At 46.6% G+C, this 22,345-nt stretch overlaps 1 protein-coding gene across 2 annotated transcripts in view; it reads right to left on the bottom strand.

Moving 5' to 3' along the window:
* cdkal1 (CDK5 regulatory subunit associated protein 1-like 1) overlaps window positions 1-22,345 on the bottom strand; it is an 815,078-nt gene that overhangs the window by 46,173 nt on the left and 746,560 nt on the right. For both annotated transcript variants that reach the window (XR_008759828.1, XM_055924595.1), the window contains exons 13-14: window positions 17,449-17,532; window positions 1,764-1,928 (exon numbers count right to left, since the gene is read on the bottom strand). Coding sequence is in view for 1 of the 2 variants with exons in the window: in XM_055924595.1 (XP_055780570.1) it covers window positions 1,764-1,928; window positions 17,449-17,532 (249 nt within the window). In the remaining variant the exon portion in view is untranslated. The remainder of the gene's footprint in view (window positions 1-1,763; window positions 1,929-17,448; window positions 17,533-22,345) is intronic.

The following is a 22,345-nucleotide window of genomic DNA, read 5'->3' as shown; positions in this document are numbered from 1 at the left end:
TAGTGAAGGACCTGTCAGGCTGATAGATAGTACTTAAGGCATCGTCTAGTGAAGGACCTGTCAGGCTGGTAGATAGTACTTAAGGCATCATCTAGTGAAGGACCTGTCAGGCTGGTAGATAGTACTTAAGGCATCATCTAGTGAAGGACCTGTCAGGCTGGTAGATAGTACTTAAGGTATCATCTAGTGAAGGACCTGTCAGGCAGATAGATAGTACTTAAGGCATCGTCTAGTGAAGAACCTGTCAGGCTGGTAGATAGTACTTAAGGCATCATCTAGTGAAGGACCTGTCAGGCTGGTAGATAGTACTTAAGGCATCTAGTGAAGTACCTGTCAAAACCAGTGATTAAAGTGATTAAAAGATGGAGTGGCCTGCCCTACTGCCTGTCTGTCCCGTCCATGAATTCTATCTAAAGACTATTGCAGGGAGGAACAGATGGCCTAGGAGCAGACACAGTGTGAGTTCAGACTGGCACCCAATTCCCTACTGCATATAGTGGACTACTTTTGACCAATAGTCAACGAGGCTGAGAGAGGAGAGTTTCCCTAGCAGCTTCATTTAAGCATCTCTAGAGATCCTAAATTAAGTCCTTCATTCTACCAGACACTCCGGAGTCGACAAGTCTGATCTATTCAGATTAGTGTTGTCACCATACCAGTGTCACCATTCCAGTGTCACCATTCCAGTGTCACCATTTCAGTGTCACCATACCAGTGTCACCATTCCAGTGGCACCATACCAGTGTCACCATTCCAGTGTCACCATACCAGTGTCACCATACCAGTGTCACCATACCAGTGTCACCATTCCAGTGTCACCATACCAGTGTCACCATTCCAGTGTCACCATTCTACCATACTAGATGTTCCTCTGCAAAACAGAAAACACGAAGCAGAATGAACTCTATGCTCCTTTAAAACCTACTTTAGTAAAATACTGTGTGCTACAGTTCGCAAAATAAACCAAATGTGACTCTGGGTGAGAAGATAAGGAAGGCTGTTTTGTCCAACATTAAGAAGGTTTTCCTCGAGACATTTAGACAACTTCCTGTTTTGTTTCCTTTACTTCCTGGTATCGTGACAACACTAATTCCGGTAGTTATTGCCTTCACACTGACTGAATGGTAGACTTTCTCTCCCCTTGTTCATAACGTATTTTTTATGTTAATGCAATTATTTTATTAATGTATTGCCTTTATTCAACCTGGTAAGCCAATGGGAAGACGTGCTCTTTAACGACCTGAGATAGCTCGGCCTACCAGCTTCCTCCTGAAAAGAAAACACTTGAACCTCCAGTTGAATTAAATAGGGCCATCGACGTGACAATGCATTAGTGGGAAAAGACTTCACATGGTGTTCAGGCGGATTGACGTTGTGAATGAAATGTAATTTCCAGGCATGGACTAATAGAAATAACAGTCATGTAGTTATGGCTTCCAATCATTTCAAATCACCTTGCACTTTGGCTCCCTGGAAGAAAGGCAGCTATTGGAGGAACTATGAGAAACAACTCAGAGTGTGACGGCTGCCCTGAAGTAACCCTGCTAGCTCAGAGTAAACTGGTTTGAAAGACGCTTTTACTTCAAGCAGAACAATAAAATAAAAAAAACAGTTCCTATATGGAATGTAGCTATTTTGCTGTATGTTTGTTCCATTGTTACTTTGCTGTAGATATTCCACATTCCTGGTCTGAGATAGCTGCCACTGTAGCTCTAACAGTAGTTGACAGAGGGACACAAACACAGTGGTATTGAATAGGTTACCTGAGTTAGCCCAGACACCTCTCCCTTCTGCAGCGGCTCGGCGATGGAGGGAGTGAACACTTCGTGGCCGTCCAGCGGTCTTCCCTTCAGGAAGTGTTTGCCTGCCTCGAAGATCTCCACCTCAAACATCTTCCCCTTGAACTCTGACCTCTTGGGCACCAGCACCTGACACAGGAAATATGAAATAGGGGGGGGGTTAGAGGTCGTTGTGTGAAATCCATTGATTGATTGAACATGGAAAAACTGTTGTCAGAGAAGCATGGTGTAAAAATAGGTGATGGATCACAGGCCGCTAAGTGTCGTAACAGTACACCTGGACAGTACTGGAGGTCTCTTAAAGTCATGTGGACTAGTTTAAGAGGATTAAAATGACCTGGTGGTGGTGTTGGATGCCAAGGAGACACGGGGAGACAGGTAGCCTAGTGGTTAGAGTGTTGGGACGGCAGGTAGCCTAGTGCTTAGAGTGTAGGGGCGGCAGGTAGCCTAGTGGTTAGAGTGTAGGGACGGCAGGTAGCCTAGTGGTTAGAGTGTAGGGGCATCAGGTAGCCTAGTGGTTAGAGTGTAGGGACGGCAGGTAGCCTAGTGGTTAGAGTGTAGGGGCATCAGGTAGCCTAGTGGTTAGAGTGTAGGGACGGCAGGTAGCCTAGTGGTTAGAGTGTAGGGGCATCAGGTAGCCTAGTGGTTAGAGTGTAGGGACGGCAGGTAGCCTAGTGGTTAGAGTGTAGGGGCGTCAGGTAGCCTAGTGGTTAGAGTGTAGGGACGGCAGGTAGCCTAGTGGTTAGAGTGTAGGGACGGCAGGTAGCCTAGTGGTTAGAGTGTAGGGGCATTAGGTAGCCTAGTGGTTAGAGTGTAGGGACGGCAGGTAGCCTAGTGGTTAGAGTGTAGGGGCGTCAGGTAGCCTAGTGGTTAGAGTGTAGGGGCGGCAGGTAGCCTAGTGGTTAGAGTGTAGGGGCGTCAGGTAGCCTAGTGGTTAGAGTGTAGGGACGGCAGGTAGCCTGGTGGTTAGAGTGTAGGGGCGGCAGGTAGCCTAGTGGTTAGAGTGTAGGGGCGGCAGGTAGCCTAGTGGTTAGGGTGTAGGGACGGCAGGTAGCCTAGTGGTTAGAGTGTAGGGGCGGCAGGTAGCCTAGTGGTTAGAGTGTAGGGACGGCAGGTAGCCTAGTGGTTAGAGTGGAGGGGACGGCAGGTAGCCTAGTGGTTAGAGTGTAGGGGCGGCAGGTAGACTAGTGGTTAGAGTGTAGGGGCGGCAGGTAGCCTAGTGGTTAGAGTGTAGGGGCGTCAGGTAGCCTAGTGGTTAGAGTGTAGGGACGGCAGGTAGCCTAGTGGTTAGAGTGTAGGGGCGGCAGGTAGCCTAGTGGTTAGAGTGTAGGGACGGCAGGTAGCCTAGTGGTTAGAGTGGAGGGGACGGCAGGTAGCCTAGTGGTTAGAGTGTAGGGGCGGCAGGTAGACTAGTGGTTAGAGTGTAGGGGCGGCAGGTAGACTAGTGGTTAGAGTGTAGGGGCGGCAGGTAGCCTAGTGGTTAGAGTGTAGGGGCGTCAGGTAGCCTAGTGGTTAGAGTGTAGGGACGGCAGGTAGCCTAGTGGTTAGAGTGTAGGGGCGGCAGGTAGCCTAGTGGATAGAGTGTAGGGGCGGCAGGTAACCTAGTGGTTAGAGTGTAGGGGCGACAGGTAGCCTAGTGGTTAGAGTGTAGGGACGGCAGGTAGCCTAGTGGTTAGAGTGGAGGGGACGGCAGGTAGCCTAGTGGTTAGAGTGTAGGGGTGGCAGGTAGACTAGTGGTTAGAGTGTAGGGGCGGCAGGTAGCCTAGTGGTTAGAGTGTAGGGGCGTCAGGTAGCCTAGTGGTTAGAGTGTAGGGACGGCAGGTAGCCTAGTGGTTAGAGTGTAGGGGCGGCAGGTAGCCTAGTGGTTAGAGTGTAGGGGCGGCAGGTAACCTAGTGGTTAGAGTGTAGGGGTGACAGGTAGCCTAGTGGTTAGAGTGTAGGGGTGGCAGGTAGCCTAGTGGTTAGGGTGTAGGGGCAACAGGTAGCCTAGTGGTTAGAGTGTAGGGACGGCAGGTAGACTAGTGGTTAGAGTGTAGGGACGGCAGGTAGCCTAGTGGTTAGAGCGTTGGACTAGTAACCAAAAGGTTTCTAGATCAAATCCTCGAGCTGACATGGTAAAAATCTGTTGTTCTGCCCCCTGAACAAGGCAGTTAAACCAACTGTTCCCCGGTAGGCCGTCATTGTAAATAAGAATTTGTTCTTATTAACTGACTTGCCTAGTTAAATAAAGGTAAAAGAAAAAAAATGACAGTGAAGCCAGTAAAATGTTTAGAGTTGTTCTCCGGTCCCAGTCAATGGGAGTACAGTACAGCAGGGGATGTATTGTTAAACTGCACAGCTTGCTCCTAGCAGCCCCTGGACTATGGGAACGGGGCTCAGTGTTCCGGCTCGGAACGCTGTGGCATTCCCAGTATTCCCAAGACAGACATAACCCTCGTTCCATCAAACACATTCCTCCGCTGCTCCCTGAGATTACACACTTATATATGCATTAGGTCCTATAGAAAAGTGGGATCCAACCTCCACACAATTGGATTAAAGATGCTGTGCAGAGGAGATGAATCTACAGGGTTTGGTTGGTAGTGTTGGTATTAGCCTGGCGTTTAAACTGATTAGCCTGGCATTTAAACTGATTAGCCTGGCATTTAAACTGATTAGCCTGGCATTTAAACTGATTGGCATTTAAACTGATTAGCCTGGCATTTAAACTGATTAGCCTGGCATTTAAACTGATTAGCCTGGCATTTAAACTGATTAGCCTGGCATTTAAACTGATTAGCCTGGCATTTAAACTGATTAGCCTGGCATTTAAACTGATTAGCCTGGCATTTAAACTGATTAGCCTGGCATTTAAACTGATTGGCATTTAAACTGATTAGCCTGGCATTTAAACTGATTAGCCTGGCATTTAAACTGATTAGCCTGGCATTTAAACTGATTGGCATTTAAACTGATTAGCCTGGCATTTAAACTGATTAGCCTGGCATTTAAACTGATTAGCCTGGCATTTAAACTGATTAGCCTGGCATTTAAACTGATTAGCCTGGCATTTAAACTGATTAGCCTGGCATTTAAACTGATTAGCCTGACATTTAAACTGATTAGCCTGGCATTTAAACTGATTAGCCTGGCATTTAAACTGATTAGCCTGGCGTTTAAACTGATTAGCCTGGCATTTAAACTGATTAGCATTTAAACTGATTAGCCTGGCGTTTAAACTGATTAGCATTTAAACTGATTAGCCTGGCATTTAAACTGATTAGCCTGGCGTTTAAACTGATTAGCCTGGCATTTAAACTGATTAGCCTGGCATTTAAACTGATTAGCCTGACATTTAAACTGGGTAGCCTGGCATTTAAACTGATTAGCCTGGCATTTAAACTGATTAGCCTGGCATTTAAACTGATTAGCATTTATACTGGTTAGCCTGGCATTTAAACTGATTAGCCTGGCGTTTAAACTGATTAGCCTGGCGTTTAAACTGATTAGCCTGGCATTTAAACTGATTAGCCTGGCATTTAAACTGATTAGCCTGGCATTTAAACTGATTAGCCTGGCATTTAAACTGATTAGCCTGACATTTAAACTGGGTAGCCTGGCATTTAAACTGATTAGCCTGGCATTTAAACTGATTAGCCTGGCATTTAAACTGATTAGCCTGGCATTTAAACTGATTAGCCTGGCATTTAAACTGAATAGCCTGGCATTTAAACTGATTAGCCTGGCATTTAAACTGATTAGCCTGGCATTTAAACTGATTAGCATTTAAACTGATTAGCCTGGCATTTAAACTGATTAGCCTGGCATTTAAACTGATTAGCCTGACATTTAAACGGATTAGCCTGGCATTTAAACTGATTAGTCTGGCATTTAAACTGATTAGCCTGGCATTTAAACTGATTACCCTGGCATTTAAACTGATTAGCCTGACATTTAAACTGATTAGCCTGGCATTTAAACTGATTAGCCTGACATTTAAACTGGGTAGCCTGGCATTTAAACTGATTAGCCTGGCATTTAAACTGATTAGCCTGGCATTTAAACTGATTAGCCTGACATTTAAACTGATTAGCCTGGCATTTAAACCCTCTTCCCCCATCAACACCCCCCCTTAAACCATCAACAGTCCCCTTCCCACCATCAACAGCGCCCCTGATGAGGTAAGGGGGCTGTTGATGGGGGAAGGGGTGGCTGTTGATGGGGGGAAGGGGTGGCTGTTGATGGGTGGAAGGGGTGGCTGTTGATGAGGGGAAGGGGGGCTGTTGATGGGTGGAAGGGGGCTGTTGATGAGAGGAAGGGGGGCTGTTGATGAGGGGAAGGGGGGCTGTTGTTGGGAGGAAGGGAGGGGGCTGGTTGATAAGGGAATGGGGGCTGTTGATGGGAGGAAGGGGGAGGTGGGGAAATGAAAGGCAGAAGGCCTGGCTTGGTGAGGAGATGTCTGAAAGGCCCTATTATGTTCCATTAAAACTCTATACTATAGAGAATATCTTCGGATCTGACAATTACTTTTTCAATTAACTGGAAAATAAATGTTTCCCCTCAACGCTGCTGCACCTAATTGTCTTATTCTTTCTGTGCCTCTAAATTAAAATTCTTAAGTGTGACAATTGTTTTTTCATTCAATTATGCAAAGCGCTCAAGGTCAACCGTCGACGTGTTCTGAGAGAGAGACAAGCGCTCACATCTCAACTGAACAGGAAGCAGGCGGTTGGGTGCTGGACAACTAGAACAAGTCTTTTAGGAGTTTCCTTTAGGAAATATCTTGTATACCGTGTACATTGTAGAGCCCCACTCATGACAGAATCCTCATATCTATATGATTTAGTGTGAGGTACTGTTGGGACCTGTTCCCGGTGGACAGCGTTGTAGTTAACTCCAGATTATAGACATCCTTAGCAGGTAGTACTGCTCTCATGCCTGCTCAAAGGGTGGCTGGACAACGACAGATCCTTCCTTCCACACGGGTTATGTAAAGGATGTACTCAGAAAGAAATCAGACTCCTTGACTTTGTTACGTTACAGCCTTTTTCTAAAAGGATTAAATTAAATAAAAATCTTTAGCAATCTATACACAATACCCCAAAATGACATCACAATACCCCATAATGACATCACAATACCCCATAATGACATCACAATAGCCCATAATGATAAAGCGAGAACAATTTTTTTTTGCAAAGGTATTACAAATAAAAAAACAGAAATACCTTATTTAAATAAGTATTCAGACTCTTTGCTATAAGCCTCGAAATTGAACTCAGATGCATTCTGTTTCCATTGATCATCCTTGAGAGTCCACCTGTGGTAAATTCAATTGATTGGACATTATTTGGAAAGGCACACACCTGTCTATATAAAGGTACCACAGTTGACAGTACATGTCAGAGCAGAAACCAAGCCATGAGGTCGAAGGAATTGTCCGTAGAGCTCTGAGACAGGATTGTGTCGAGGCACAGATCTGGGGTAGGGTACCAAAACATTTCTGCAGCATTGAAGGACCCCAAGAACACAGTGGCCTCCATCATTCTTAAATGGAAGAAGTTTGGAACCACCAAGACTCTTCCTAGAGCTGGCCACCCGGCCAAACCGAGCTATCGGGGGAGAAGGGCCTTGGTAATGGAGGTGACCAAGAACCCAATGGTCACTCTGACAGAGCTCCAGAGTTTCTCTATGGAGATGAGAGAATCTTCCAGAAGGACAACCATCTCTGCAGCACTCCACCAATCAGGCCTTTATGGTAGAGTGGCCAGACGGAAGCCACTCCTCAGTAAAAGGCACATGACAGCCCGCTTGGAGTTTGCCAAAAGCCACCTAAAGACTCTCAGACCGTGAGAAACAAGATTCTCTGGTCTGATGAAACCAAGATTGAAATCTTTGGCCTGAATGCCAAGCGTCACATCTGGAGGAAACCTGGCACCATCCCTACGGTGAATCATGGTGGTGGCAGCATCACGCTGTGGGGATGTCTTTCAGTGGCAGGGACTAGGAGACTAGTCAAAATCGAGGCAAAGATGAACAGAGCAAAGTACAGAGAGATCCTTGATGAAAACCTGCTCCAGAGCGCTCAGGACCTCAGACTGGGGCGAAAGTTCACCTTCCAACAGGACAACAACCCTAAGCTCACAGCCAAGACAATGCAGGAGTGGCTTCGGGACAAGTCTCTGAAAGTCCTTGTGTGGACCAGCCAGAGCCCGGACTTGAACCCGATCGAACATCTCTGGAGAGACCTGAAAATAGCTGTGCAGCAACACTCCCCATCCAACCTGACAGAGTTTGAGAGGATCTGGAGAGAAGAATGAGAGAAACTCCCGATATACAGGTGTGCCAAGCTTGTAGCGTCATACCCAATAAGACTCGAGGCTGTAATCGCTGCCAAAGGTGCTTCAACAAAGTACTGAGTAAAGGGTCTGAATACTTCTGTAAATGTGATATTTCAGTTTTTTATTTGTAATACATTTTCGCAAGTAAAAAATAAAACATTTTTGCTTTGTCATTACGGGGTATTGTGTGTAGATTATTTTGTGTAGCTAAAAACTATTCAATTTCAGAATAAGGCTGTAATGTAACAAAATATGGAAAAAGTCAAGGGGTCTGAATACTTTCCGAATGCACTGTATGCCTCTGTATCAGTCTTCTACCAGATGAGACCAGGTGAGTCTATGTTATAATGCTGGTGACCAGGTGAGTCTATATGATAGGGCTGGTGACCAGGTGAGTCTATGTGATAGGGCTGGTGACCAGGTGAGTCTATATGATAGGGCTGGTGACCAGGTGAGTCTAAGTGATAATGCTAGGTGACCAGGTGAGTCAAAATGATAATGCTGGTGACCAGGCGAGTCAAAATGATAATGCTGGTGACCAGGTGAGTCTATATGATAGGGCTGGTGACCAGATGAGTCTATATGATAATGCTGGTGACCAGGTGAGTCTATATGATAGGGCTGGTGACCAGGTGAGTCTATGTGATAGGGCTGGTGACCAGGTGAGTCTATATGATAGGGCTGGTGACCAGGTGAGTCTAAGTGATAATGCTAGGTGACCAGGTGAGTCAAAATGATAATGCTGGTGACCAGGCGAGTCAAAATGATAATGCTGGTGACCAGGTGAGTCTATATGATAGGGCTGGTGACCAGATGAGTCTATATGATAATGCTGGTGACCAGGTGAGTCTATATGATAGGGCTGGTGACCAGGTGAGTCTATATGATTGGGCTGGTGACCAGCTGAGTCAATATGATTGGGCTGGTGACCAGGTGAGTCTATATGATAATGCTAGGTGACCATGTGAGTCTATATGATAATGCTAGGTGACCAGGTGAGTCTATATGATAATGCTATGTGACCATGTGAGTCTATATGATAATGCGGGTGACCATGTGAGTCTATATGATAATGTAGGTGACCAGGTGAGTCTATATGATAGGTCTGGTGACCAGGTGAGTCTATATGATAATGCTGGTGACCAGGTGAGTCTATATGATAGGAGTGGATGGTGGGGGTGTGCTGGTGACCAGGTGAGTCTATATGATAGGAGTGGACAGAGGGGATGGTGGGGGTGGGCTGTTGACCAGGTGAGTCTATATGATAGGAGTGGACAGAGGGGATGGTGGGGGTGTGCTGGGGACCAGGTGAGTCTATATGATAGGAGTGGGGACCAGGTGAGTCTATATGATAGGAGTGGACAGAGGGGATGGTGGGGGTGTGCTGGGTGGTCGAAGGCAGACCTTTACTAGTTGATTAAATGATGAAAGAGCTTGTCAAGTCCTGACCCGAGGATCCCCTCTATTCAAACACACCAGAACACAATCTCACATAGAGACACACTGTGTCAGCATAAGGTGATGACTAAAGTGTCTTATTAGGATAGAGACAGTGTCTTATTAGGGTAGAAACAGTGTCTTATTAGGGTAGAAACAGTGTCTTATTAGGATAGAGACTGTGTCTTATTAGGATATAAACAGTGTCTTATTAGGGTAGAAACAGTGTCTTATTAGGGTAGAAACAGTGTCTTATTAGGATAGAGGCCGTGTCTTATTAGGGTAGAAACAGTGTCTTATTCGGGTAGAAACAGTGTCTTATTAGGATAGAGACCGTGTCTTATTAGGGTAGAAACAGTGTCTTATTAGGATAGAGACTGTGTCCTATTAGGGTAGAGACTGTGTCTTATTAGGATAGAGACCGTATCTTATTAGGATAGAGACCGTGTCTTATTAGGATAGAGACTGTGTCTTATTAGGATAGAGACCGTATTTTATTAGGGTAGAGACTGTGTCTTATTAGGATAGAGACCGTGTCTTATTACGATAGAGACCGTGTCTTACTAGGATAGAGACCGTATCTTATTAGGATAGAGACCGTGTCTTATTAGGATAGAGACTGTGTCTTATTAGGATAGAGACCGTGTCTTATTAGGATAGAGACCGTGTCTTATTAGGATAGAGACAGTGTCTTATTAGGATAGAGACCGTGTCTTATTAGGGTAGAAACAGTCTTATTAGGATAGAGACAGTGTCTTATTAGGATAGAGACCGTGTCTTATTAGGATAGAGACCGTATTTTATTAGGATAGAGACCGTGTCTTATTAGGATAGAGACCATATTTTATTAGGATAGAGACAGTGTCTTATTAGGATAGAGACCGTGTCTTATTAGGGTAGAAACAGTCTTATTAGGATAGAGACAGTGTCTTATTAGGATAGAGACCGTGTCTTATTAGGATAGAGACCGTGGCTAACAGGGGAAAACAGGGCTATGGAAGATGAAACAGTAGCCTATAACTCGTTAGATGAGCAGCAGAGGGAGAGAGACGGCTCTCTGTGGGTTGGGTTTGATAACAGACCGATGTTAGATCACTGTGTCCCGGCCCCCCTGATCTGCAGAGGGCTGAGTGTTCAGAGTAGCTGGCCATGTCTCCTTTCTTTTAGGGATCATAGCACATGTCCCCCTCACACCAACAGAATATCACGCACCCACATGGAGGCACACACTCCTCTCTCTCTACACTCTCTACTCCCTCACACTCCTCTCTCTCTACACTCTCTCCTCCCTCCCACTCCTCTCTCTCTCTCTACACTCTCTCCTCCCTCCCACTCCTCTCTCTCTCTCTCTCTCCTCCCTCACATTCCTCTCTCTCTCTACACTCTCTCCTCCCTCCCACTCCTCTCTCTCTACACTCTCTCCTCCCTCACACTCCTCTCTCTCTCTCTACACTCTCCCCTCCCTCCCACTCCTCTCTCTCTACACTCTCTCCTCCCTCACACTCCTCTCTCTCTACACTCTCCCCTCCCTCCCACTCCTCTCTCTCTACACTCTCTCCTTTACCATTAAAGAAACAGGAATGGCAAGACACTTCCGACAGCTTTATAATATCCTGCAGCTCTTTGTACACCACCCCTCTCTCCCCCCTCCCTCTCTCCTCCCCCGACCTCTTTCTCTCCTCCCTCCCACCCCTCTCTTCCTCTCACCCCTCTCTCCTTTACTCTCCCCTCTCTCTAACACCACCCCTCCCTCCCTCTCTAATCCTCTCTCTCTAACACTCTCCCTCCCACCCCTCTCTCCTCTCCATGTCCCCTCCCCTCCCTCCTGTGCAGCTGAATAGCAGGAGAGCAGCAGGAGAGAGGATTCATCCGTCACAATGCCCAGAGACTCTTAACAGAGACATAATGAGAATATTCCGGAGACCATCCTCAACTCACAGGGCTATTCAGCAGGGGTCACCCAGCCAAGGAGAGAAGACTGTCTTTTCTCTCTATCTCCCTCTCTATCCAATCATTTTTCTAAGTCCTCCAATTTCAGCCTGTAGGAGTGAAAACAGTGAAAGGAGAGTGAAGGAGAGGAGAGTGACGGGAGAGGGAGAGGAGAGTGACGGGAGAGGGAGAGGAGAGTGACGGGAGAGTGACGGGAGAGTGAAAGGAGAGTGACGGGAGAGTGAAAGGAGAGTGACAGGAGAGTGAAAGGAGAGGGAGAGGAGAGTGACGGGACAGGGAGAGGAGAGTGACGGGAGAGGAGAGTGACGGGAGAGGGAGAGGAGAGTGACGGGAGAGGAGAGTGACGGGAGAGGTAGAGGAGAGTGACGGGAGAGTGACTGGAGAGTGAGGGGAAGGCGATGGGAGAGTGAGAAGAAAGTGACGGGACAGTGAGAGGAGAGTGACGGGAGTGTGATGGGAGAGTGACTGGAGAGTGACTGGAGAGTGAAAGACAGGAATGGCAGATCTTCTGTGGTAGCTGGCAGGCAGGCTGTCTTTATGATGCCCGTCAGAGGAGGAGGTGGCTAGGGTCAGGGTTCGGGTCAGGGTCAGGGTTCGGGTCAGGGTCAGACAAGCACAGATCACTTTGCTGCACATGCCACAAGCAAAAGGACACATCTAATACCTCAGCTCCAGACTCCACTAGCTCTGAGATATAATATATACACTCACCGGACAGTTTATTAGGTACACCACCCCGTTCGCAAAAATGGATCACTCCTACAAGTCAAGTGGCCGTGGCGTGCTATATAAAGCAGACAGACAGGCATCCAGGCATTCAGTTACTGTTAGATTGAACGTTAGAATGGGGGAAAACCAGTGATCGAAGCGACTTCGAGCGCGGTATGATCATGGGTGCCAGACACGCCGGAACCAGTATCTCAGAAATGGCTGCAGTCCTGGGCTTTTCACACACGACAACGTCTAGAGTTTACAGAGAACGGAGAGACACACACAAAACATCCAGTCAGCTGCAGTCCTGTAAAACAGGAGGTGGAAGGAGAAGACTAAGAATCGTGAGAGCCAACAGGCGGGCCACAAACAAGACAAATAACAGTACAGTGGAATCGTGAGAGCCAACAGGCGGGCCACAAACAAGACAAATAACAGCACAGTGGAATCGTGCGAGCCAACAGGCGGGCCACAAACAAGACAAATAACAGCACAGTGGAATCGTGCGAGCCAACAGGCGGGCCACAAACAAGGCAAATAACTGCGTAGTACAACAGTGGTGTGCAGAACGGCATCTTGGGAACGCACAACTAGTCGGGTTTTGTCACGGCGGGGCGACTGTTGCAGCGACCACACCGGGTTACACTCCCATCAGTTAAAAACGAGAAGTGGCTCAACAACTGAGAAGTGGATACACTTCGCCTGGTCCGACAAATCACGGTTCCTGTTGCGTCATGCTGATGGCAGAGTCAGGATTCCCCGAAGAATTTAGGTAAAGGGGGGTCCGACCCGGTACTAGATGGGTGTACCTAATAAACTGTCCTGTGAGTGTATATTCCCCCTGAACCACAGTCTGTAGAATATATAACAACAGGAGGACTGGTGGTGGCCCCTTTTAACAGCCTCAGAAAACAACAAGAGAGAGAGAGACAGAGACAGAGAGAGAGAGAGACAGAGAGAGAGACAGAGAGAGAGAGACAGACAGAGAGAGACAGAGAGACAGAGAGAGAGAGACAGAAAGAGAGACAGACAGACACAGAGAGCGCGAGAGAAAGAGAGATGTATTGTTTTGAGCAGTCTTTGTTTTTAAAAATCATAGCAGGAGATTAGTCTTATTATAAGTTGCTAAAACGGAGGACTGGAGGGCCTCCATGTGATTGATTACAAGCTAAGCTAACCTGAGGTAACCACCTGCATTACAAGCTAAGCTAACCTGGGGTAACCACCTGCATTACAAGCTAAGCTAACCTGAGGTAACCACCTGCATTACAAGCTAAGCTAACCTGAGGTAACCACCTGCATTACAAGCTAGACAGAGAGAAAGCGAGAGAGCGGGATAGAGAGAGAGAGGAATAGAGAAAGAGAGACAGAGAAAGAGAGAGAGAGAAAGAGAGATAGAGAGAGAGAAAGAGAGAGAGACAGACACACAGAGAGAGAGAGAGAGAGAGAGAGAGACAGAGAGAGAGAGAGAGAGAGAGAGAAAGAGAAAGAGAGAGAGAGACAGAAAGAGAGACAGACACACACAGAGAAAGAGAGAGAGAGAGAGAGAGCGGGATGCTGTGATGTGGTGTCAGGGATGGAGCTTTAAGCGTTGGCTCATGGTTTTATGGCATAATGGTTGAATATGAACCCATCCATTCACACAGTGTGTCACAGAAAGATGTGTTTCCAGCTGCCTCGGAGAGAAGCAGAGTAAAACAGCCCTTCTAGAGACCGGACACATGGCATTGTGTACTCAGCCCTCTAGACAGCCCCTGATTTAGGATGGACATGCCAAACAAAAAATCACTTTAGAGGTGGTGGGTGGGTTTGGAAAAAACCTTTGACTAAGATCAAACTGCCAACATTCTACCTGGAGCTACAGCAACTAGATGACACTTGTAAATACATGTATAGCCCAGAGACAAGACCAGCAGGGAGGACAAGGAGCACTGCTCTCTTCCCGTCCCTTTAAAAAAAACACAACTTCAAACATGGTTTTGATGATTGTTAACACAGGAGTAAATTGATTTATTTGAAGGGATGTTTGAAAGTAATTTTTTTTTTTTACAGGGAGGGAGGGAAGCTTTGAAGCCATGTTGCAGCAGTGAGCTGTGGGATTTCCAGCTGGTATGTGGCTAAAGGCTGGAAGGATGAAGGCTGGACTGAATGTTTGCACATTAAAAGCAGGAGATTAGTCTTATTATCAGTTGCCAAAACGGAGGACTGGAGGGCCTCCATGTGATTGATTACAAGCTAAGCTAACCTGAGGTAACCACCTGCATTACAAGCTAAGCTAACCTGAGGTAACCACCTGCATTACAAGCTAAGCTAACCTGAGGTAACCACCTGCATTACAAGCTAAGCTAACCTGGTGTAACCACCTGCATTACAAGCTAAGCTAACCTGGGTTAACCACCTGCATTACAATCTAAGCTAACTTGAGGTAACCACCTGCATTACAAGCTAAGCTAACCTGGTGTAACCACCTGCATTACAAGCTAAGCTAACCTGGGGTAACCACCTGCATTACAAGCTAAGCTAACCTGAGGTAACCACCTGCATTACAAGCTAAGCTAACCTGAGGTAACCACCTGCATTACAAGCTAAGCTAACCTGGGGTAACCACCTGCATTACAAGCTAAGCTAACCTGAGGTAACCACCTGCATTACAAGCTAAACTAACCTGAAGTAACCACCTGTATTACAAGCTAAGCTAACCTGGGGTAACCACCTGCATTACAAGCTAAGCACATGAGGTACCTGTATTACAAGCTAAGCTAACCTGGGGTAACCACCTGCATTACAAGCTAAGCTAACCTGGGGTAACCACCTGCATTACAAGCTAAGCTAACCTGAGGTAACCACCTGTATTACAAGCTAAGCTAACCTGGGGTAACCACCTGCATTACAAGCTAAGCACATGAGGTAACCACCTGTATTACAAGCTAAGCTAACCTGGGGTAACCACCTGCATTACAAGCTAAGCTAACCTGGGGTAACCACCTGCATTACAAGCTAAGCTAACCTGGTGTAACCACCTGCATTACAAGCTAAGCTAACCTGGTGTAACCACCTGCATTACAAGCTAAGCTAACCTGGTGTAACCACCTGCATTACAAGCTAAGCTAACCTGGGGTAACCACCTGCATTACAAGCTAAGCTAACCTGGGGTAACCACCTGCATTACAAGCTAAGCTAACCTGGTGTAACCACCTGCATTACCAGCTAAGCTAACCTGGGGTAACCACCTGCATTACAAGCTAAGCTAACCTGGGGTAACCACCTGCATTACAAGCTAAGCTAACCTGGTGTAACCACCTGCATTACAAGCTAAGCTAACCTGGGGTAACCACCTGCATTACAAGCTAAGCTAACCTGGTGTAACCACCTGCATTACAAGCTAAGCTAACCTGGTGTAACCACCTGCATTACAAGCTAAGCTAACCTGGGGTAACCACCTGCATTACAAGCTAAGCTAACCTGGGGTAACCACCTGCATTACAAGCTAAGCTAACCTGGGGTAACCACCTGCATTACAAGCTAAGCTAACCTGGGGTAACCACCTGCATTACAAGCTAAGCTAACCTGGGGTAACCACCTGCATTACAAGCTAAGCTAACCTGGTGTAACCACCTGCATTACAAGCTAAGCTAACCTGGGGTAACCACCTGCATTACAAGCTAAGCTAACCTGGGGTAACCACCTGCATTACAAGCTAAGCTAACCTGGGGTAACCACCTGCATTACAATCTAACCTTTTGTAGCCACCTGTATGAAAGCCAACATGTGTTAGTCCGGTTGGTTGTTTCTCTGTGATAAGAGCATAACGAGTACAGACAGTCAAGCCTAATGTTTCCATGGTGATGTCGTGTATAAGAGTACAGACAGTCAAACCTAATGTTTCCATGGTGATGTCGTGTATAAGGGTACAGACAGTCAAACCTAATGTTTCCATGGTGATGTCGTGTATAAGAGTACAGACAGTCAAACCTAATGTTTCCATGGTGATGTCGTGTATAAGAGTACAGACAGTCAAACCAAATGTTTCCACGGTGATGCCGTGTATAAGAGTACAGACAGTCAAACCTAATGTTTCCATGGTGATGTCGTGTATAAGAGTACAGACAGTCAAACCAAATGTTTCCATGGTGATGTCGTGTATAAGAGTATAGACAGTCAAACCTAATGTTTCCATGGTGATGTCATGTATAAGAGTACAGACAGTCAAACCTAATGTTTCCATGGTGATGTCGTGTATAAGAGTACAGACAGTCGAACCTAATGTTTCCATGGTGATGTCGTGTATAAGAGTACAGACAGTCAAACCTAATGTTTCCATGGTGATGTCGTGTATAAGAGTACAGACAGTCAAACCTAATGTTTCCATGGTGATGTTGTGTATAAGAGTACAGACAGTCAAACCAAATGTTTCCATGGTGATGTCGTGTATAAGAGTACAGACAGTCGAACCTAATGTTTCCATGGTGATGTCGTGTATAAGAGTACAGACAGTCAAACCTAATGTTTCCATGGTGATGTTGTGTATAAGAGTACAGACAGTCAAACCTAATGTTTCCATGGTGATGTCGTGTATAAGAGTGCAGACAGTCGAACCTAATGTTTCCATGGTGATGTCGTGTATAAGAGTACAGACAGTCAAACCTAATGTTTCCATGGTGATGTCGTGTATAAGAGTACAGACAGTCAAACCTAATGTTTCCATGGTGATGTTGTGTATAAGAGTACAGACAGTCAAACCAAATGTTTCCATGGTGATGTCGTGTATAAGAGTACAGACAGTCGAACCTAATGTTTCCATGGTGATGTCGTGTATAAGAGTGCAGACAGTCGAACCTAATGTTTCCATGGTGATGTCGTGTATAAGAGTACAGACAGTCAAACCAAATGTTTCCATGGTGATGTCGTGTATAAGAGTACAGACAGTCAAACCAAATGTTTCCATGGTGATGTCGTGTATAAGAGTACAGACAGTCAAACCTAATGTTTCCATGGTGATGTCGTGTATAAGAGTACAGACAGTCGAACCTAATGTTTCCATGGTGATGTCGTGTATAAGAGTACAGACAGTCAAACCAAATGTTTCCATGGTGATGTCGTGTATAAGAAAGACTTCTATAAACTACATCTATATGAACCGTCTAATGTCATCTCTTATCGTCTCCAACTGTAGTGAAATGTCATGTCACCGGGGTGTAGCAGGGTGAGTTGAATGAAACCCGGTGTCTTACCTGCTCATAGTATTTGTTGTGAGCCACGTAGTACTGGGCGTCAAAGGACTCCTCAGTCACAAGCACCTGCTGGGTCTCCCCAATCTGAAAGACAAGAACCAGTGGCAGTTTGAACACAACACCTGCTGGGTCTCCCCAATCTGAAAGACAAGAACCAGTGGCAGTTTGAACACAACACCTGCTGGGTCTCCCCAATCTGAAAGACAAGAACCAGTGGCAGTTTGAACACAACACCTGCTGGGTCTCCCCAATCTGAAAGACAAGAACCAGTGGCAGTTTGAACACAACACCTGCTGGGTCTCCCCAATCTGAAAGACAAGAACCAGTGGCAGTTTGAACACAACACCTGCTGGGTCTCCCCAATCTGAAAGACAAGAACCAGTGGCAGTTTGAACACAAGCACCTGCTGGGTCTCCCCAATCTGAAAGACAAGAACCAGTGGCAGTTTGAACACAACACCTGCTGGGTCTCCCCAATCTGAAAGACAAGAACCAGTGGCAGTTTGAACACAACACCTGCTGGGTCTCCCCAATCTGAAAGACAAGAACCAGTGGCAGTTTGAACACAAGCACCTGCTGGGTCTCCCCAATCTGAAAGACAAGAACCAGTGGCAGTTTGAACACAACACCTGCTGGGTCTCCCCAATCTGAAAGACAAGAACCAGTGGCAGTTTGAACACAGCACCTGCTGGGTCTCCCCAATCTGAAAGACAAGAACCAGTGGCAGTTTGAACACAACACCTGCTGGGTCTCCCCAATCTGAAAGACAAGAACCAGTGGCAGTTTGAACACAACACCTGCTGGGTCTCCCCAATCTGAAAGACAAGAACCAGTGGCAGTTTGAACACAACACCTGCTGGGTCTCCCCAATCTGAAAGACAAGAACCAGTGGCAGTTTGAACACAACATTATTTTATCCACAGTTGATACAAAGATCATGTTATACGTGATGAGGAGAGAGAACAAACGCAGAGTGAGACCACAGACATTTAACTGACAACACAACAAATCCAACGCAGTCCAATAGTTCTATATTAACCAACACTGTAACATTCTAGTCCTATAAACACTGAACACTGTCTGCCCACATGCTGAGTGGATCAGGATAACTGGGATATTCATCGTCAACATCCCCCTACCTACAACAAGAACAAGACTCAGACCAGGACTGTCTCAACAGGAACAAGACTCAGACCAGGACTGTCTCAACAGGAACAAGACTAGACTCAGACCAGGACTGTCTCAACAGGAACAAGACTCAGACCAGGACTGTCTCAACAGGACTAGACTCAGACCAGGACTGTCTCAACAGGAACAAGACTAGACTCAGACCAGGACTGTCTCAACAGGAACAAGACTCAGACCAGGACTGTCTCAACAGGACTAGACTCAGACCAGGACTGTCTCAACAGGAACAAGACTAGACTCAGACCAGGACTGTCTCAACAGGAACAAGACTCGACTCAGACCAGGACTGTCTCAACAGGACTCGACTCAGACCAGGACTGTCTCAACAGGAACAGGACTAGACTCAGACCAGGACTGTCTCAACAGGAACAGGACTAGACTCAGACCAGGACTGTCTCAACAGGAACAAGACTAGACTCAGACCAGGACTGTCTCAACAGGAACAGGACTAGACTCAGACCAGGACTGTCTCAACAGGAACAAGACTAGACTCAGACCAGGACTGTCTCAACAGGAACAGGACTAGACTAAAACCAGGACTGTCTCAACAGGACTAGACTCAGACCAGGACTGTCTCAACAGGAACAAGACTAGACTCAGACCAGGACTGTCTCAACAGGAACAAGACTAGACTCAGACCAGGACTGTCTCAACAGGAACAAGACTAGACTCAGACCAGGACTGTCTCAACAGGAACAAGACTCAGACCAGGACTGTCTCAACAGGAACAAGACTAGACTCAGACCAGGACTGTCTCAACAGGAACAAGACTCAGACCAGGACTGTCTCAACAGGAACAGGACTAGACTCAGACCAGGACTGTCTCAACAGGAACATGACTAGACTCAGACCAGGACTGTCTCAACAGGAACAGGACTAGACTCAGACCAGGACTGTCTCAACAGGAACAAGACTCAGACCAGGACTGTCTCAACAGGAACAAGACTAGACTCAGACCAGGACTGTCTCAACAGGAACAAGACTCAGACCAGGACTGTCTCAACAGGAACAAGACTAGACTCAGACCAGGACTGTCTCAACAGGAACATGACTAGACTCAGACCAGGACTGTCTCAACAGGAACAAGACTAGACTCAGACCAGGACTGTCTCAACAGGAACAGGACTAGACTCAGACCAGGACTGTCTCAACAGGAACAAGACTCAGACCAGGACTGTCTCAACAGGAACAGGACTAGACTCAGACCAGGACTGTCTCAACAGGAACAGGACTAGACTCAGACCAGGACTGTCTCAACAGGAACAGGACTAGACTCAGACCAGGACTGTCTCAACAGGAACAGGACTAGACTCAGACCAGGACTGTCTCAACAGGAACATGACTAGACTCAGACCAGGACTGTCTCAACAGGAACAAGACTAGACTCAGACCAGGACTGTCTCAACAGGAACAAGACTAGACTCAGACCAGGACTGTCTCAACAGGAACAAGACTAGACTCAGACCAGGACTGTCTCAACAGGAACATGACTAGACTCAGACCAGGACTGTCTCAACAGGAACAAGACTAGACTCAGACCAGGACTGTCTCAACAGGAACAAGACTAGACTCAGACCAGGACTGTCTCAACAGGAACAGGACTAGACTCAGACCAGGACTGTCTCAACAGGAACAAGACTCAGACCAGGACTGTCTCAACAGGAACATGACTAGACTCAGACCAGGACTGTCTCAACAGGACTAGACTCAGACCAGGACTGTCTCAACAGGAACATTACTAGACTCAGACTAGGACTGTCTCAACAGGAACAGGACTAGACTCAGACCAGGACTGTCTCAACAGGAACAGGACTAGACTCAGACCAGGACTGTCTCAACAGGAACAGGACTAGACTCAGACCAGGACTGTCTCAACAGGAACATGACTAGACTCAGACCAGGACTGTCTCAACAGGAACAGGACTAGACTCAGACCAGGACTGTCTCAACAGGAACAGGACTAGACTCAGACCAGGAGTGTCTCAACAGGAACAAGACTCAGACCAGGACTGTCTCAACAGGAACAAGACTAGACTCAGACCAGGACTGTCTCAACAGGAACATGACTAGACTCAGACCAGGACTGTCTCAACAGGAACAAGACTAGACTCAGACCAGGACTGTCTCAACAGGAACAGGACTAGACTCAGACCAGGACTGTCTCAACAGGAACATGACTAGACTCAGACCAGGACTGTCTCAACAGGAACAAGACTCAGACCAGGACCGTCTCAACAGGAACATGACTAGACTCAGACCAGGACTGTCTCAACAGGAACAAGACTCAGACCAGGACTGTCTCAACAGGAACAGGACTAGACTCAGACCAGAACTGTTTAATATCTGAATATGGTGCCATTTGAGACCAAGGCTGGTTTAATGTCTAGCGATCACAGCATAAATACATCTCTTTTATTAGCCCGTAAAAAAAGGTGTTATTTAAAACGAAACCCTCGCAGACGAAGCTCTCAAAAAGGATGTTTTTTAATCTCTCTGTCTCTTCACACCCACAGAAAGAGAATATGTTCCCATCATGAATATGTGCTAATTAGACGCCATAGAAAAAGAGAGGACTAGCTACAACAGGCAGAAACCAACGTGTCCAGGGCTGTCACCCACCCAACACACACACACTACCAATCATTCTGCCAAAGAGACACAGATCAAACAAGACAAACATCCTCAGAGAGAGTAGAGGACATTCTCTCATGTCAGCTTGTTTTAATAGTATCTGTTAGTGTAGTAAATGAAATGAGTCCATGATGTGGCTTCTATACTTAATATCATCTCTGATGAACCAATTAAGGAACGTAGAGTTCCTGATAGCGAGCTAATTGCTTCTAAACTGGTTGCCATGGAGACCGGGGATGTTGAAGGAAAGAGAATCGTCTAATTTTATACAGAATGTTGGTGTTAAATCACACACACGGGCACACACACACACACACACACACACACACACACACACACACACACACACACACACACACACACACACACACACACACACACACACACACACACACACACACACACAGGAGAGAGGCCTGCACTCGTCCTATTAAGTCTCAGACAGACTTCCAATATGCATGTCCATTGTCCATAAAGGGCCTCCGTGCCTCTGTCTTCCAAAGGAAAAAGACCTAATGCTTAGATAGAGAGAAAGCGAGAGAGAGAGAGAGCTCTTTATCATATCTTAATTGCTTTCACTTTATTTCCACAAGAGGTTTGGGGAGCAGCTGTCCTTTTGAGACAGCAGACTAAAAGATGCCCCGTGAAAGCTGCTTGTTGTTTTGGTCTCTCCCCCCTCCCCTTACCCCTCTACTCTCCCCCCTTCCCTCTCCCTACTCATCCCCCTCTCCTCACCCACCTACTTACAATCTCCTCTCCCCCCTCTCCTCCCCAATAGGGTTTGGCAAAAGAGAGACCGATGAAAAGGCAAGTTGAAAAGGAGACGATAGAGAAGAGGAGAAAGAGGAGAAGAAGAGAATAGGAGAAGAAGAGAATAGGAGAAGAAGAGAGGAGGAGAAGAGAAGACGAGAAGAGAAGAAGAGAGGAGGCTCGATGGCAGGCATGAGCTCTTCTCTTTGTGACTCCCCTGGTTGTGTGTGTGTTTCTCCCCTGGTAGTGTGTGTCTCTCCCCTGGTAGTGTGTGTCTCTCCCCTGGTTGTGTGTGTGTCTCTCCCCTGGTTGTGTGTGTGTGTCTCCCC

This window comes from Salvelinus fontinalis, chromosome 6 (assembly GCF_029448725.1).
Source record: "Salvelinus fontinalis isolate EN_2023a chromosome 6, ASM2944872v1, whole genome shotgun sequence".
NCBI classification, from domain to species: Eukaryota; Metazoa; Chordata; class Actinopteri; order Salmoniformes; family Salmonidae; genus Salvelinus; species Salvelinus fontinalis.
The sequence above is the reverse complement of the archived record's forward strand: the minus strand, read 5'-3'. Positions and strand labels throughout refer to the sequence as shown.